General features: G+C 38.1%; 1 protein-coding gene across 3 annotated transcripts in view; it reads left to right on the forward strand.

Annotated features, from left to right (window-relative positions):
- brsk1b (BR serine/threonine kinase 1b) overlaps positions 1 to 15,918 on the forward strand; it is a 46,137-nt gene that overhangs the window by 14,000 nt on the left and 16,219 nt on the right. For 2 of the 3 annotated variants that reach the window (XM_055005238.1, XM_055005239.1), the window contains exons 9-19: positions 2,510 to 2,541; positions 3,487 to 3,651; positions 5,523 to 5,620; positions 6,345 to 6,495; positions 6,639 to 6,699; positions 8,725 to 9,337; positions 10,673 to 10,721; positions 12,380 to 12,503; positions 12,639 to 12,740; positions 13,739 to 13,847; positions 15,825 to 15,914. In XM_055005238.1, coding sequence (XP_054861213.1) covers positions 2,510 to 2,541; positions 3,487 to 3,651; positions 5,523 to 5,620; positions 6,345 to 6,495; positions 6,639 to 6,699; positions 8,725 to 9,337; positions 10,673 to 10,721; positions 12,380 to 12,503; positions 12,639 to 12,740; positions 13,739 to 13,847; positions 15,825 to 15,914 — 1,594 coding nt within the window. The remainder of the gene's footprint in view (positions 1 to 2,509; positions 2,542 to 3,486; positions 3,652 to 5,522; positions 5,621 to 6,344; positions 6,496 to 6,638; positions 6,700 to 8,724; positions 9,338 to 10,672; positions 10,722 to 12,379; positions 12,504 to 12,638; positions 12,741 to 13,738; positions 13,848 to 15,824; positions 15,915 to 15,918) is intronic. The other variant, XM_055005240.1, reaches the window with a different exon arrangement.

Raw genomic sequence — 15,918 nt, forward strand, 5'->3', positions numbered from 1 at the left:
TTTGTGTCCAGTTTTTTGTCACTTTGTAACTTTTTTGTCCATTTTTTTGCCTCTTTTTTTTGTTTCATGTCGTTTGTCTCATTTTTGTCATTTTATGTCTCATTTTTGTAATATTTTGTCTTGTTTCTGTTGTTTTTGTCTGACTTTTGTCTCATGTTTTTGTCGTTTTGTGTTTCCTTTTTGTCTTGCCTGTGTTTTTTGTCTATTTTTTGTTCCTTTTTTGTTTTGTCTCATTTGTGTTCAATTTTTTGTCACTTTGTACCTTTTTTGTAAATTTTTTTGCCTCTTATTTTGTTTTGTTTCATGTCATTTGTCTTATTTTTTTTGTGTCTCATTTTTGTCAGATTTTGTCTGTTTGTCTTTTTTTGTCTGACTTTTGTCGTTTGTCTCATGTTTTTGTCTTTTTGTGTTTCTTTTTTGTCTCACTTGTGTTTTTTTGTCTATTTTTTGTCCTTTTGTTCCTTCCTTGTTTTTATTTTTGTCTCATTTGTGTCCAGATTTTTTTGTCACTCATTTGTGTTCAATTTTTTGTCACTTTGTACCTTTTTTGTAAATTTTTTTGCCTCTTATTTTGTTTTGTTTCATGTCATTTGTCTTATTTTTTTTGTGTCTCATTTTTGTCAGATTTTGTCTGTTTGTCTTTTTTTGTCTGACTTTTGTCGTTTGTCTCATGTTTTTGTCTTTTTGTGTTTCTTTTTTGTCTCACTTGTGTTTTTTTGTCTATTTTTTGTCCTTTTGTTCCTTCCTTGTTTTTATTTTTGTCTCATTTGTGTCCAGTTTTTTGTCACTTTGTAACTTTTTTGTCCATTTTTTTGCCTCTTTTTTTGTTTTGTTTCATGTCGTTTGTCTCATTTTTGTCATTTTGTGTCTCATTTTTGTGATATTTTGTCTTGTTTTTGTTGTTTTTGGTCAGACTTTTGTCGTTTTGATCTGTAGGTTGTAATGTGTAAATGATAAACTGAGGCATAATATTGTTGAAATTGAACTTAACTTTCTTCAGAAATTTCAGGTTGTTCGTAATGTTTTGGGAAAAAAAAAGATAATTCCTTAAATGCGAACATTTTCAGAACGTACTATTTTTGCTCTAAAACAAAGGAAACAAGATGGAGTTGTGGTTATTTACAGGTTATTATGCTCTGATTTTAACTGCTCCGGCCCACTGGAGATCAAAGTGGACAGAATGTGGCCCCTGAACTAAAATGAGTTTGACACCCCTGGTGTTCACGATGGTAGGAAGATGAACTATCGAGTGGCTTCATCAGTGACTGGAATGAATGAAAGATGGAGGGACTAAAGAGGCCATCTCTTCCTTTTCACCTAAAGGCCAGCTTTCTATCTTTAAAGCAGTTCTTGAAAAGCGACTGGCAGTTCACAGAGAGAGATAGGGCAGAGAGGGTGAGTGGATGAATAACTGAATGACTGAGTGAAGTTCCACCACACTCAGGTTATCAACTAGAGCTGGCACAAAGCGATCATGTGGGGTGGAAATTAATTCCTGCTTAAGAGGCAGAGAGATGGGGACAACTGTGATAATGTGTTTCGCAGGAGGTTGTAAAATAGGAGAGAGGAAAGAGTCTGGTTAGTTAGTCATCCAGCTACAACGGAGCAGATTTAATCAAAACTGTGAGTTCGTCTGATGAGCTGTTGATTAATGAAGCCTGAAACCAGGTCACACTGTCTCCCCATCTCTGTCTCTGTCTGTCTGTTTGCTAGTTGCCTCCATGGAAACCATCCACCACACAGGGAGGCAGATTTCACACCATATATCAGCGGTTAGCTTTAAGAAATAAACCCACACATCTTCAATATTTTATCAGATTGAAAGTGGAAATGTTGGAGCGTCTCCCCTCTGCAGTCCTTTATGAGCAAGTTAACAAATGCAAAGCTCTCACTGCAGCTGCTTCCAAGTTTATTCTCCGCAGATGTATAAATGCAGAGCTCGCAGCAGGCCCACTTTTTCTTTTTACATGCTTGCAGAACTGCAGCTGCTCCATTACTCCAACCCCAAGAGATACAGCGCAGCGCTGATGCTTCCTCTGAATGCAGTCCAAATGCAGAGTATAGAACGTACGAGAGGATTTAGGACGACTGCAGGAGAACTTTGTAAAAACAGGAGTCTTCAGGATACAGCTCTGTGAGGCTACGTGTACCAGATGCCACAACAACATGCTAAAAATCTCATTGCTAGCATGTTGGGACACAGTGATCATACTGACTTGTATGCCATCATCATTTAGAAATTTACCATCGCTAAAGTGCAGCTGAGGCTGAAGAGGATGTCATTAGTTTGTCTGGTCTTTTGTCACGGGTTTCAAAGTATTTAAACTCTGACTTTGGCTAATTCCTGAAGCTCATTTATGACCTTCTAAACTTTACCAGGGCAGCTCCATTTGGCTGCAACGCTGATGTGGTACTTTCAGCTTTCCATAAGGAAAATATTGGACACAAAAATGGAAAAACATGTTTTGATCAATGCTGTAATATCCTCCTCTGTCTTTGTTGTTTGCAGCTAGAAGCAATACAGAAACACGCCTGGTACCAGTAAGTACATTTACTGATTTTTCTTCCTGTTGTCCTTCTCACCTCCTTTTCGTTTTCCCTTTTCCTGTTTCTGTCTAATTAACCCTCACTTTTCAAATGCCATTATTGCCTCAAAATGCTCCACCTACCTGCGCCATTCTGCATAAATGAACAAGTTCAAAGTCGGAGTAAAAATCTACATTTCATGTTAATATCAACATTGTTTTGAGTTCAATAGGGTGGCTTTAAAAGTTCTTTATATCGGCTGACCGTACGCTGCAGTGTTTCTCACACTGATACTAAAATAACGTGCATCATACATACAGAGTTTCCTGAGGTAGAGTAGCTGCAAGAAGCACAGAGCGAATCTTCTGATCTATTTTGGGCTTTATCTTTTCAGTCTGCCGGCATGGAAGTGAAAGCATGGAGAGAAAAAAAAGTACAGACCAAAAGTAGCAACCAGCCTGAAGATATGGATCTCACAAAGCAAAATTAATCTGTGTAATCAGTGGTTTATAGCAGCTTTTTCATTTTCACTGAGGGCATAAATGAAATTGAAAGTTCCTGTTTAATTCATGATGCTACCTGCATTTTCTGTGACTTACAGCCTCCAAAGTAGTCATCATCAGTGCTTTAGTAGTGTGGGTTTGTTAACTCCAGCACCAATTTATTGGCTCTATAATGAAAAATCAAAACAAATCAAGTAGTAATAATAATAATACATGTTATTTATAGGCGCCTTTCAGAACACTCAAGGTCACCGTACAGAGGAAACAAAGTTAAAACACATTCAAATATACTTTTTGTTTATAAAGCAAAGATATACTCAATATTTACATTTCGTCTCCATCACACCTTAAGCCTCTGTAATGTCGACCTTATCATCGATCAGTGGTTCCTATAAACTATGTGAAGTTTGTAGAAGGACAGACTAAACACACCTGCTCTGTTTTTTTTTTCTACCAGGAGTGGTCGTAACGAGCCTTGCCCAGAGCAGCCTCCCCCTCGCCGGGTCTGCGTGAAGAGGATCCTGTCATTAACAGATCTGGACCCCGATGTCCTGGAAAGCATGTACTCTTTAGGGTGCTTCAGAGACCGGGTCAAACTCACACAGGACCTTACAAGTGAGGAGTGAGTAAATACAAACCAGCAAACATTTCCACTTTGACATCAGCAAATACATGCTGGAATACAGGACAAGAAGAATTCACACAGCACCCAAGCAGGGTTATAAATCTAATTTATTACCTAGTAAAGGAATTTCAAGTAGAGCCTTTTCTCTTATGTCTGTGCCTGCATGTTTTAATGAGCTTTAATGCACCCTGTATAGTCATACTCATGTTAAATCTCACAGGAGCACATGCGTCCTTGCATGCATGCTGGAAAACAAACAATTGCATAATTGTGTGTGCAGTTAATTTAATTTCTCTCCCACTGTTTCTCTCTTCCTCTTACTCTCTTGCTCATTATCTCTTTTGTCTCATTGTGGCCAATTACTCACATCAGGAATTGCCTGACATGGCAGGAACAAGAGCAGCAACATAAACAATGCCTCTTGTGTCGTCCTCTCTGCCCCTCTTCTCTGCCAAACTGAAGGGGAATTTAAACAAACCACATTGCAACAGTAGGAGAGACCAAAAAACATGAAGGATTTAGACTACAGCAGCACTAATCAGTGTTTTGTTTTTTTATTGACAATGAATTAGAATTAGAATGAATTAGAAGTTTTACTGATATATATATAATCACTTGAGATATTTTTAGGATTTTTTGGGAAGATTTTTACTCATTTTTTGAAAATATTTACAAGAATTTTTTTTAAATTTTAGATTTTTTTTAAATAAAACTTTTAAGGGAAACTTTTAAGGAATTATTGAAATTTTCTTCCTTAAAGTTTTGCAAATTTTCAGAAATTTGGGGAATTTTTTGCTGAATTTTTGGATGTTTTCCAGACAAGGAAACAATATTTTTTGGTGCCTGTAAATGAGGACAACAGGAGGGTTAAAAGGCTTATATTGTCCTTTTTGGGCTTTACCTTTTCCCGTAGTGTGTTACAGCTTTTATGAGCATGTCAAATGTCTGCTAGCCTTCAAGGCCCAAAGTCTACCCCAAAGGGAATTATTCCCAGTCCCAGAAAACTCTCTTTTTTAAAAGCTATCAAGGCTTATCAAGGCTTGTTTCACCTTGTTTAATTTTCTTCTTTTAGTTAAATATGTAGTCTGACTCACCAGATGTAAACTGCCATTTCTGCTGCATATTTATGTGGGAATCTCCTCCTCTTTTACTATCTGTATGCTACAGTTTTCCACAACATCATCTAAGCAGCAACCAGCACTCCAAAATCAGCTATTTTTGCCAAACATTAGGGTCGTGTGTTAACACAGGCCTTCCCAGTTCTTTGCGTGAATTAACCATCTTAACGGCAGCATTTAAATGTAAATGTTCCACCAAAACAATTCTCCAGCTTTGCAGGGGGCACCATCACTGTATCCTGGGCGAAACGCTGCCCAAGACGACTGGGATTGGTTTAAAGAAATACTGAGCATTTTTTCCCCTATAGCAGAATAATAATGAGGCACAGCCAGACACAGCGCTGCGTCACCATGTTACACGCTTGCATAATGACTTCCTATTGGCTAGTTTGGCACTGCCTCAGACAATGAGTAGTCACCGCTTCAAGGAATAAAAATAGTGTTTTCTATGAACATTAAAGCATGTAAACATATTCTAGTAGACGAAAGAAGTAACATTTTGAACCTGTAAATCAGCATAATGGGCTGTTTAACCATAGATACACAAAGCAAATTGTCAGGTACTCGTGTGTCTTAATCACCTTGTTTAGAAACAGTTTGTTGGTTGTTATTTACTGTATATCCAGACTGGTCCAACAGTTGCAAATAGATTTACACATAGACAGTCACAATGATGCTCTTTCTACGTCTATCCCTCTCCTGTTTTTCTGACCTTTGGTTTTCAGTGTGTTATTGCACTTGTGTCTGCAGGGAGAACCAGGAGAAGATGATCTACTACCTCCTGTTGGACAGGAAGGAGCGATACCCCAGCTGTGAGGATGAGGATCTGCCACCCAGGAATGACGTTGGTGAGAAAAGTCGCTCTCTAACCCTTGGACCATCTAATCAAGAGCAACAAGCTGGATTATAACAGAAAATATTTGGGTCAATATATAACTGAGGGACTTTTGAAGTCCATGGGATATATCTTGTATACATTTTTATTAAAAGTTAAGAAAAATAATGTTCTTTATGTTCATTATGATCATGTCTTTACAAATTCCATAATTATTTATTATAGAAACAATCACTTATTAATAAAAAATGACTGGATATCACTGAAATGTCAACTAAATAACCATCCAAATTTAAAAAATTACACATTACAAAATCACCTCTCAAGAAGTGTGTTAATTCCAGATCACATGACCTGCTCCACATGATGTCATTTCCTCCTGAAGAAAAGACTGGCCAGACTCCAAGGCTTTCTGAGTTATTTAATATAAAGTAGTCAACAGGTTTACTACAATATCTTTAGAAATAACTTTCAATTTCTATTTTATTCAACTGTATTTATAATATTTAGACAAATCTTTCTCTAAAATGCCATGTAGTGTTTGGTTATATGCGGCCATGTTGATTTTAGGCCTGAAAACAGCAAAAATGTCAACTATGATACAAAAAGTCCCGCAGCTTTATATTGACCTGATTAGTTTTTCTTTGAAGTGTGTTTTCGTTCATTTTCAGATTATTACCAATGATGTCAGGAGAAGTTTCATTACCATTTTTTCTCTAATATTTCTGCCATTCTAGACCCACCCAGGAAGCGCGTCGACTCCCCCATGCTGACCCGTCATGGCCGCTGTCGTCCAGAGAGGAAGAGCTTGGAGGTCATCAGTGTCACAGAACAGGGGTCTCCCACCCCGCCTCGCAGGGCCCTGGACACCAACGCACACAGCCAGAGGTATGAACCGGTTAAAACTGTAGGGAACAGACAAGCTGAAATCACAATTACAAGTTGGAATAAGAAGCTCAACATTGGAGAACATATTTTTACGATTGTACCTGAAAGTCTCAATATTTGTCATTTTCTGCTGTCTTCTAAAGGTCTCGCTCAGTCAGCGGAGCGTCCACAGGTCTGTCCTCCAGTCCTCTCAGCAGTCCCAGGGTGAGAGCTTCACTCTATTCTTCTCTGTTCAGCTCTACTTCACATTACGTAAGACTGAAGAAGCTCCAAATTAAGAGTTCGTCTCTGCTTCTCTGCTTTGCCTTGATGTTTCTGTACCATAATGAATATGGCGTCTCAGCCTATATATATATATATATATATATATATATATATATATATATATAAGTATTTATTTTATTGATTGCGGTCATAATTGTAGAAATGGCCCGTTGTAATCTCCCTATAATGAGCCGCTCTGTACTTTACATCACATAACCTGACAAAGAGACGGTGCTCATAAAAGTGTAGAATTGTCACAGAAACCAGCAATGATGGGAACATTTTTTTTACTTCATTTTTAGCATCTGTTGATTAAAACTCAATTATATATTGAGCTTTTGTTGAAGTGGGAACAGAATTTTCTACATGTGCTGTATTGTATGACAGTCTATTTGCATTCAGTTTGAGACGTTGCAGTGATTATAGTGGGAGAAATATCTTTATACTATATTTTTTACTGTTAGGGGACAGTGAGTCAAAGCTCGCCATTCGTTCTGTTTCATTGGACATGGCAGTATAATATGCCAAAGTAAAGTGTGCGATTTATGTGATAGTTTTCCTACATTACTGTGCAGAACCCTGTAGAAATTCTTGTTACTGTTTATGAGCAGTTCAAGAAACCATCTTACTCTTTAAAAGTTGAGTGAAATAGCTGATTTGATTCTCTTGTCCAGATGCTAACTAGTCGTCCAAAGCTGAAAATAATCCCGTTCTGCTGTAGTGTTTACTCCTTTTTTGAGTAAACCTTGATAAAACCTACCTAAATGTTTATTGAAAATACTGAGCATAGAAACTAAGTCTTTCTACAGGTTTTTAAATATTTAAATCTTCAGTTTTAACCACTGAACTCAGGGCTGAGAGGATTGATTGTATTAGGAGCCCATATTAACCCTCGCGTCGTCCTGGGGGTCAAAATTGATCCGTTTTAAAGTTTGAAAATGTGAGAAAAAAATATTTTCACATTGAAACTTCTGATGTCCACATTTTCAACATTTTTGGGAAATCAAAAACATTTTTCGGTGGAATAAAAGAAATGTTAAAAATGTTTCTTAAGAAGATTCAGAAAAAAAAATCAACCAAAATCCAGTGAATTTCACTGGATTTTGGTTGATTTTTTTGTGAATGTACTTAAAGAAAATATTAGAAGTTTTACTGATATATATGGAATCACTTTAGATATTTTTAGGATTTTTTGGAAGGTTTTTACTCATTTTTAAAAAATATTTACAAGAATTTTCTTGCCAAATTTGGGGGATTTTTTTAAAAATAAAACTTTTAAGAGAAACTTTTAAGGAATTATTGGAATTTTCTTCCTGAAGGTTTTGCAAATTTTCAGAAATTTGGGGATTTTTTTTGCTGAATTTTTGGATTTTTTTCAGACAAGGAAACAATATTTTTTGGTGCCTGTAAATGAGAACAACAGGAGGGTAAATACATTGCTGGCTTTTTGCTTTTCTTTATAATTTAAGGATAACAGTCAGTCTGTCTTGGCTCCCTGCAGGGTGGTGTGTTGTTGACTCATCGCTAGTCTTTTCCATTTGGACGTAGAGTGCATACAGGGAAATATATGTCCTATCAGCAGCTTTTTTTTTTTTTTTATCAGAAACACAAAAACAAATTTCCTGTGTGGTGACTTTTTTCTGTGATAACGCTCGCTCAGGCTGTCATTTCTAGCCATGCCTCTCCATCATATCGTCGCATTCTCACTCATACACATTCTCATTTCATAGACGCATCATGCTGCCTCATGTAAAGGTCTGTGTGCGTCTTCTGACAGGGACAAAAAGGGACTGACGGACACACACATGATAGTACGACAGAGTAAAGATCACCAAACCCATCCTCCGTTTGGTGCATCTTGTTGATGAGTCATGTCCATGAATCATATTTCATGACCATTGCTTTCTGTCTCATCTGTCCACACCTCTTTCCCTCCTTCTGTCCATCTCTCTGTCTGCCCATCAGAGCCCGGTCTTCACTTTCAGCCAATCAGAAGTCACCTCCACCTCCACTTCCTCTTCCAAAGAGCCCAAACCGGGAAGTGCCACCACCCCTCGGCCTGCCCGCCCAGCGCCCGACCCAAAAACCCAGACCTTGCCCTCTAAGGGCCCCGCCGAGCGGCCCCAGCTCCACTCCATGAAGTCCCTCCCTCTCCAGACGCCACGCTCGCCCTCCCCTTCCCCCTCCCCCCTCCTCTCCCCCATCCCACGCTTCTTCAACTTCCCCTCCCCGTTCACCTTCAAGTCAAAGAACGCCCACTCGTCCGCTAACTCCTCTCCCACCCCTCCTCCTGTGTCGCAGGTCACGCCGCAGGGCTCGCCGCTGCCCACCCCGCTGGGCACGCCCGTGCACCAAATCCAACACCCTTCCTCCACCACCCCTCCCTCCTCTTCCTCCTCATCTTCTTCTTCCAGAGCGGACGGAGCCGGCGGGGCCTCGCTGTCGTTAACCCCGCCCTCCAGCCCGGGCGGCAGCGGCGGTATGGCTGCGTCGAGCTCCGCCCACTGGAGAACGAGGCTCAACTCGTTCAAAAACAACCTGCTGGGCTCCCCTCGGTTCCACCGGCGCAAACTGCAAGGTGAGTGGAGACAAGCTCAGAGTGAATGTTACGTCCTAAAATCAGTCTCACTGCTGAGGAATGAAGCCGTGAACTTGATGCTCTGCTGACAGTTTAAATGAGGAGTGTCAAACATGCGGCCCGCGGGCCAAAAGCGGCCCTCCAGAGGGTCCAATCTGGCCCTCTAAGTGTAAAAATTACAGAGAAGACATTAACTGCAGATTGTAAATTAGTAAAACTATAAATTTAAAATAATTCCTAGACCATGACAAGTTGTTTGATCATAAAGTAAAATACTAGATTGCTCACTGTTCTTTTGTCTTTTTGTGCTTCATTTTTGTAATATTTGGTCGTTTTTGTTGTTTTTTGACTGTTTTTGTCTGACTTTTGTCGTTTATCTCACGTTTTTGTCATTTTGTTTCTTGTTTTTGTCGTTTTGTGTTTCCTTTTTTGTCTCGCTTGTTTTTTGTCGTCTTTTTGTCATTTTGTGTTTTGCTTTATCCGTTGTTTTATGTAGAATTTTTTTCGTTTTGGGTTTTTTTTGTCTCAATTATGTTGTTGGTCTATTTTTTATCGTTTTGTTTCTTGTCCTTGTCATTTTTTTGTCTAATTTTTGTTTTGTCCATTTTTTGTCGCTTTCTAACTTTTTTGTCAAATGTTTCGTGTCGTTTGTCTCATTTTATTGTCGTTTTGTGTCTCATTTTTGTAATATTTTGCCTTGTTTTTGTTGTTTTTTTATCTTTTTTCGCTGACTTTTGTTGTTTTGATCATAAAGTAAAATACTATATCGTTCAGTTCCAGAATGTTGTGTTCCTTTGTAGACACTCTGTGATCTGGAAGTTGTAATGTGTAAATGATAAACTGAGGCATAATGTTGTTGAAAATTACTTTATTTTTCTTAACAAATTTCAGGTTGTTCATGATGTTTTGTAAAAAGACAATTACTTATATGTGAACATTTTCAGAATGTACCTTTTTGCACTAGAACAAAGGGAAAATTCAGAGTTGTCCTTATTTATAGATTATTATGTTGTGATTTTACTGATCTGGCCCACTTTAGATCAGACTGGGCTGAATGTGGAACCTGAACTAGAATGAGTTTGACACTCCTGGTTTGGACAATCAGAGCTCCTCTATTCTGCATCTGCATCCAAGATAGGATCTATTATTACCAAGACAGAAGCACGTGTCCCCGCCTGTAGCCTGCGGCTGTGTTGAGTAATGTCTGATTTTGTGATAATCTGTAATTAGGGCAATTAAATTAGAGCCTGTCATCACGATTCTCTGCCCTTTTCTGTTTTTTTCTTCCTCCTCTCTCCCTTCTCTCTCTCTCACTCTGTCTCTTTTCGTTTTCAGTCCCTACATCAGAAGACATGTCCAGTTTGACTCCAGAGTCCAGTCCAGAGTAAGAACATGTGTTTTAAGTGCAATGTACAATTTCACGTTTGTTTGCTGGCAAAAGAATCACCATAGCATCCATTAAGTAGTTGTTCCAGATGTTGCATGTTTTTAGGCTTAAAAATGAAAACAATTTAGACAAAGTTAGACAGTTTTTTGCCAATTTCTGTTTCCAGTGTTAAAATCGAACATTTTCATGTTCCTAACAGGAGTACAGACTGACTCTTCTGCTTTTTTGCTCAACAGATCAGCATACTGTATGTTAAAGTCACTGACACAGAGGAAAATATTGCACCGGAAACATTTGGCATTTTCTTAACTGCTGGTTGAACAACGTCTTTTTGGCACAAAAGACAGATTAGGGTTCGGGTTACTGACTCCACTGGTATCTGAAAACATATTAATGAAAAACTTCAACATGGAAGTATAGTATTGTTTCATGTGTAAATACCAGATTACGTGTTGTTAGTACTTAACTAATGAAAAATAAACTCAAATTTGAATTCAAAACAGAAATTGAAATGTAAAGTTGAAATATAACTTACCAAAAATTTGATCAGGTCAAAAAATGTTAATGCTCAAACAAATGTTTTTATGTTGCAATATACATTGTATCTGCCACTCTTGGGTTAAAATCTGAAAATTAGTGAAATCTGCTGGTTTTACCCATGATGGACCCTCATCCTTTACTGAAAAGCCTTTGAAACATCCTTAACTCAGCCAGAACATAAAGGCTTAAAGTAACAAGAACAACAAACGAATGAAAAGTGATCAAAAATTAATCCAAACATCATACAGTAGGTCAATACTTAAAGCAACCAAACATTGCAATACATGACATTATAGTGCAGATATGCAGTATAGAATACATTCTATCAGGAATATACTATATATCAATAATAAAAAAAGTTGACATAAATATATATATAATACAATTTGATTTGCTAATATTAAAAATTTCTGCGAATAAGTTAACTCTGAGACACGCTGTTATTGTATCATATGTCATTTCTATCATAATGAAAATCCAAGAACAAGATGATTATATTTGTAAACTAGAGACTCCATGGTGTATAACATGTTGTGATTGCCATGATTGAAATGGCTACAATAGCTATATCAAACTAGTGGACAATATCGTAATTCCGGGTAAAGTGAAACGTAACGTAAAAAATTACAGTGGGAATGAGTTATTTTACTGTTGACGGGGTTCATGGTAGGCCATCTGAGCTTCCGGACTATTACTATTTGAAAAATGGACATTTTCAAGAGACACAGTCAAATCCCTGACTGACTTTACATGACCTTTGGTTTAGCTAAAAAGATTTGGTGATGAAACTGCTCCCTTGGATGCTGCCTTACTCGTTACAGAAGAATGCACAACTGGTGAAGGAACTGGTTTATTTTGCTTTGTTTATCTGTCTGAAACTTAAGTCTTTGCTCAGATAGACCAAGGTAGTGACTAGTTGGAGAACATAGCGCCTCTGTTAGACTTCTAAGAGGCAGATATTTCTGTCAGTAGTTGTCTGTCTGTGTTTTCTAGTGTATTAACTTGTCTCTGTGCTTGCATTGGTGACTACAGAGGACTCAGAAATCTTCTTTGTGATGTATGGAATGTGTGAGTGCAGCTGCTTTGTCACATATGAAGTATTGGTTTATTTGCAGACTGGCTAAGCGGTCCTGGTTCGGTAACTTCATCAGCCTGGAGAAAGAGGAGCAAATCTTTGTTTTGATAAGAGACAAGCCGCTCAGCTCCATCAAGGCCGACATCGTTCACGCCTTTCTTTCTGTGAGTATAATCAAGCTTAGATAAGCCTCGATAGCTTCCAGCGCTGATATATGATACTCTTCATGGTGTTAAAGGCACAGATTTATAACTTGATCTTCCACACTGAGTAACACCCGTTTCCTTTTGCCTCTGCAGATCCCATCCCTCAGCCACAGTGTGGTGTCACAGAACAGTTTCCGGGCAGAGTACAAGTCCTCCGGTGGCCCCTCTGTCTTCCAGAAGCCTGTCAAGTTCCAAGTATTATTTCCTTTCTTTTACTTTTTCACCTCTGACTGAAGTTTTTATCCAACTTCAGTCAACATCTCGGTGCTCCCTCATTAGAGGGTGTTTCATTGTAATCGAAATGCTGAATGATAAACACGCTGAATTTAGTTTTTGCTGATTCATTTTTGCAAAACTCGGCTTGGAGTCTGACGTCCCTCTCATATTTTTTCAATTTAACAAAGTATAAGTCAGCAGGAACCCAGTAATGCATGAAAAACACCAAAGGCATATTTAGAAATGCACAACTCTTTAGGGACACTAACTAAGGTAAATTTAGCACTGTTTGTATGCTCAAACTTACCACAAAAATGTGAGAAATAAAATGTTTTTTGGTCCGTTTACATGTAAATTGTTTTTATCCAAACTTGTTTTTGTGCTCTATTAATTGAAAATCTACATACTCCTGTAAATTGCTTAAGATAGTAAAACAAGTTTTTAAAAACTTTTGTAAACATCTCTATACAGGGGGTGCTCGGTTTACTACGTCCTCGACCTACGGCGTTTCGTCGTTACGTCAGAACAGGTTATGTGGAACTAGTTGAGGAGAGGAGTGGATGAATACGTCATCAAGCGGCGCTATAAGACGCTTTGTTTACATTTGCCGGTTGTACGCCGCCTTGGATTGTGCTACATTGACTAACTTTTTTCCCTTCATTGTGGCTCCCAAGCATAAGTCAAACTCTTGATGCACGTAACGGCTTTGTTTACATTTTCGCCGGCATTCCAACTTACGGCTGTAGGAATGGAACTCTGACGTATGTAGAGGGGCCCCGTATAGTGTGTAAATAAAGTTATGTAGTGATGAATAGGCTCCACAGAGTTAATTTACTTTACACAACCTTTAAACAACTTACTCAGCTTCACCCTGGAGGCCACTACTAGTATGTGTAGAACCCCAAACAGAAAGTCATCTCTTCACAGTATTTTAAAAGATGCTGTAACAACATTATTTTTCCCTTTAACTCCTGCAGGTGGACATTGCTTTCTCAGAGGGCGAGAGGGAGCGAGAGAGGGAACGAGCCGAGAGAGAAGGGAGGAGAGAGATGGGCATCTACAGCGTGACCTTTACTTTAATAACAGGTAGGAGACTGTGGTGAGAAGGAGACAGACAGGGAGAGAGACACGAAGCTGGAGACAAACACTTTTATAGGTTAGATGGGATCAGATAGAAGTAAATGAGTATCATATAAGAGCTTCATAACTCTGGCTTTGTTTGGACTGTCTCATTCACACATCAGAACAATAAATTGCTAGATGTTCATCCTTTTGGGGAAATTCATGAAAGTTAGCCTTAACCCTCGTGTCGTCCTGCAGGTCAAACTGACCCGGTTTAAAGTTTGAAAATGTGGAAAAAATATATATTTTCACAGTGAAACTTCTCATGTCCACATTTTCAACATCTGTGGGAAATCTTTGAACATTTTTTGGTGGAAAAAAAAGAAATGTTAAAAATGTTTCTTAAGAACATTCACATAAAAATAAACCAAAATCCAGCGGATTTCGCTGGATTTTGGTTGAAAAAAAAGTGATAAATATGTAATCACTTTAGATATTTTTAGGATTTTTTTATAAGATTTTTACTCATTTTTGAGAATATTTACAAGAATTTTCTTGCCAAATGTGGGGGATTTTTTAAAAATAAAACTTTTAAGGGAAACTTTTAGGGAATTATTGGAATTTTCTTCCTGAAGGTTTTGCAAATTTTCAGAAATTTGGGGAATTTTTTTTGCTAAGTTTTTGGATTTTTTTCGGACAAGGAAACAATATTTTTTGATGCCCATAAAGGAGGACAACAGGAGGGTTAATAATAAGAATTATAATGCATAATACTGACATTGCATAATACTGACATAGCGCTTTTCAAGACACTCAGACGCTCTACAAAATAGGTAGGAGCACAAAAAATAAAATAACTAGAATATAGTGGAGAAAGGGGGATTTATGAGTGTTGAAAAGATGTGTGTTGTTGAATATGAGTGAGGAGGATTCTCTGATGCTTTTGGGGAGTGAGTCTGAACAGGGACTTGAACCCTGAAAGTCTGAAGCTCTATCATCTGAACTACCCAAGCTCTAAATACATTTTAGTCTAAAACGTTCCAGATGTACAGTACGTCTTTTTGGGTATGGGTAAATGAAAACAATATTTTACCACATGTAGTTCTGCGATTAATAGCTGACTTTCCCAAGCTGCCTCCTGCTTCTGGCTCATTATGAGGAACAACAAGCTCAAGCCCCCTGCAGCCCCACATAGGAGAAATGGATGGACAGAGATATAGTTGCTTTCAATAACAAAGACTTACAGTCCATCTCTAGGCACCAAACAGTCCAGTTGCATTGCATTGTGAAATCAATACCAGAAGAACCAAATATTCAGGCTCCCATAGGTATATGAATCCTTTCCCTCCCAGAAAAACTTGAAAAACTTCTCTCTGTGCATGAAAATGATATATTCAGTCACATTTTTCCTCATGAAAAATCATCTCTTCCTGCCTTAAATGGGTTAGATGTAACTCTACACTGTCCCCTTGAATCTACACATCTGAAAATCTAAATATGAAATTGATCAAAAGCAAAAAAAAATTACATTGAATTGATGCATTTCAGATAAAAATGTCACACCAAAAACACTTTAAAATGGTTCTATTGTGCATTTTCATCTTCTGTGTCAGCGATTATGCTGACTCATTGTGGAATACCTGCAGTAGTGTTTGGATTTAACTTTTTTTTTCATGTTCTTTACTCAAAATGTCGATGCCCCTGCTGTAGAGTGTCAGTCTTAACATGTGTTATAGTCAGGTGAAGTAGTATTTTGTGTATTTTTTGTATGGTTTTAATCCTTAATATGCAAATTACTCAGGTAAAATCACACTTTAAATAACAATGTAATGTCTAATCTTGCTATTTTTGGGTTTGTAGGTTTTGTTGGTTTTTTTTTTTACTGGAAAGCACGCAACATCTGTTACCTGTTAGAGATGCGTGTGACTTGGCTCGACTTTAAACCTGTGATTTTAGACTAGAAAGCTAATGAATGACTAAGTGGATCCTCTCTCCTTTCAGGTCCCAGTCGCAGATTTAAGAGAGTAGTAGAAACCATTCAAGCTCAGCTGCTGAGTACTCATGATCAGCCTTCTGTGCAGGCACTGGCTGGTGA

Source organism: Amphiprion ocellaris, chromosome 19 (assembly GCF_022539595.1).
Source record: "Amphiprion ocellaris isolate individual 3 ecotype Okinawa chromosome 19, ASM2253959v1, whole genome shotgun sequence".
NCBI lineage: Eukaryota > Metazoa > Chordata > Actinopteri > Pomacentridae > Amphiprion > Amphiprion ocellaris.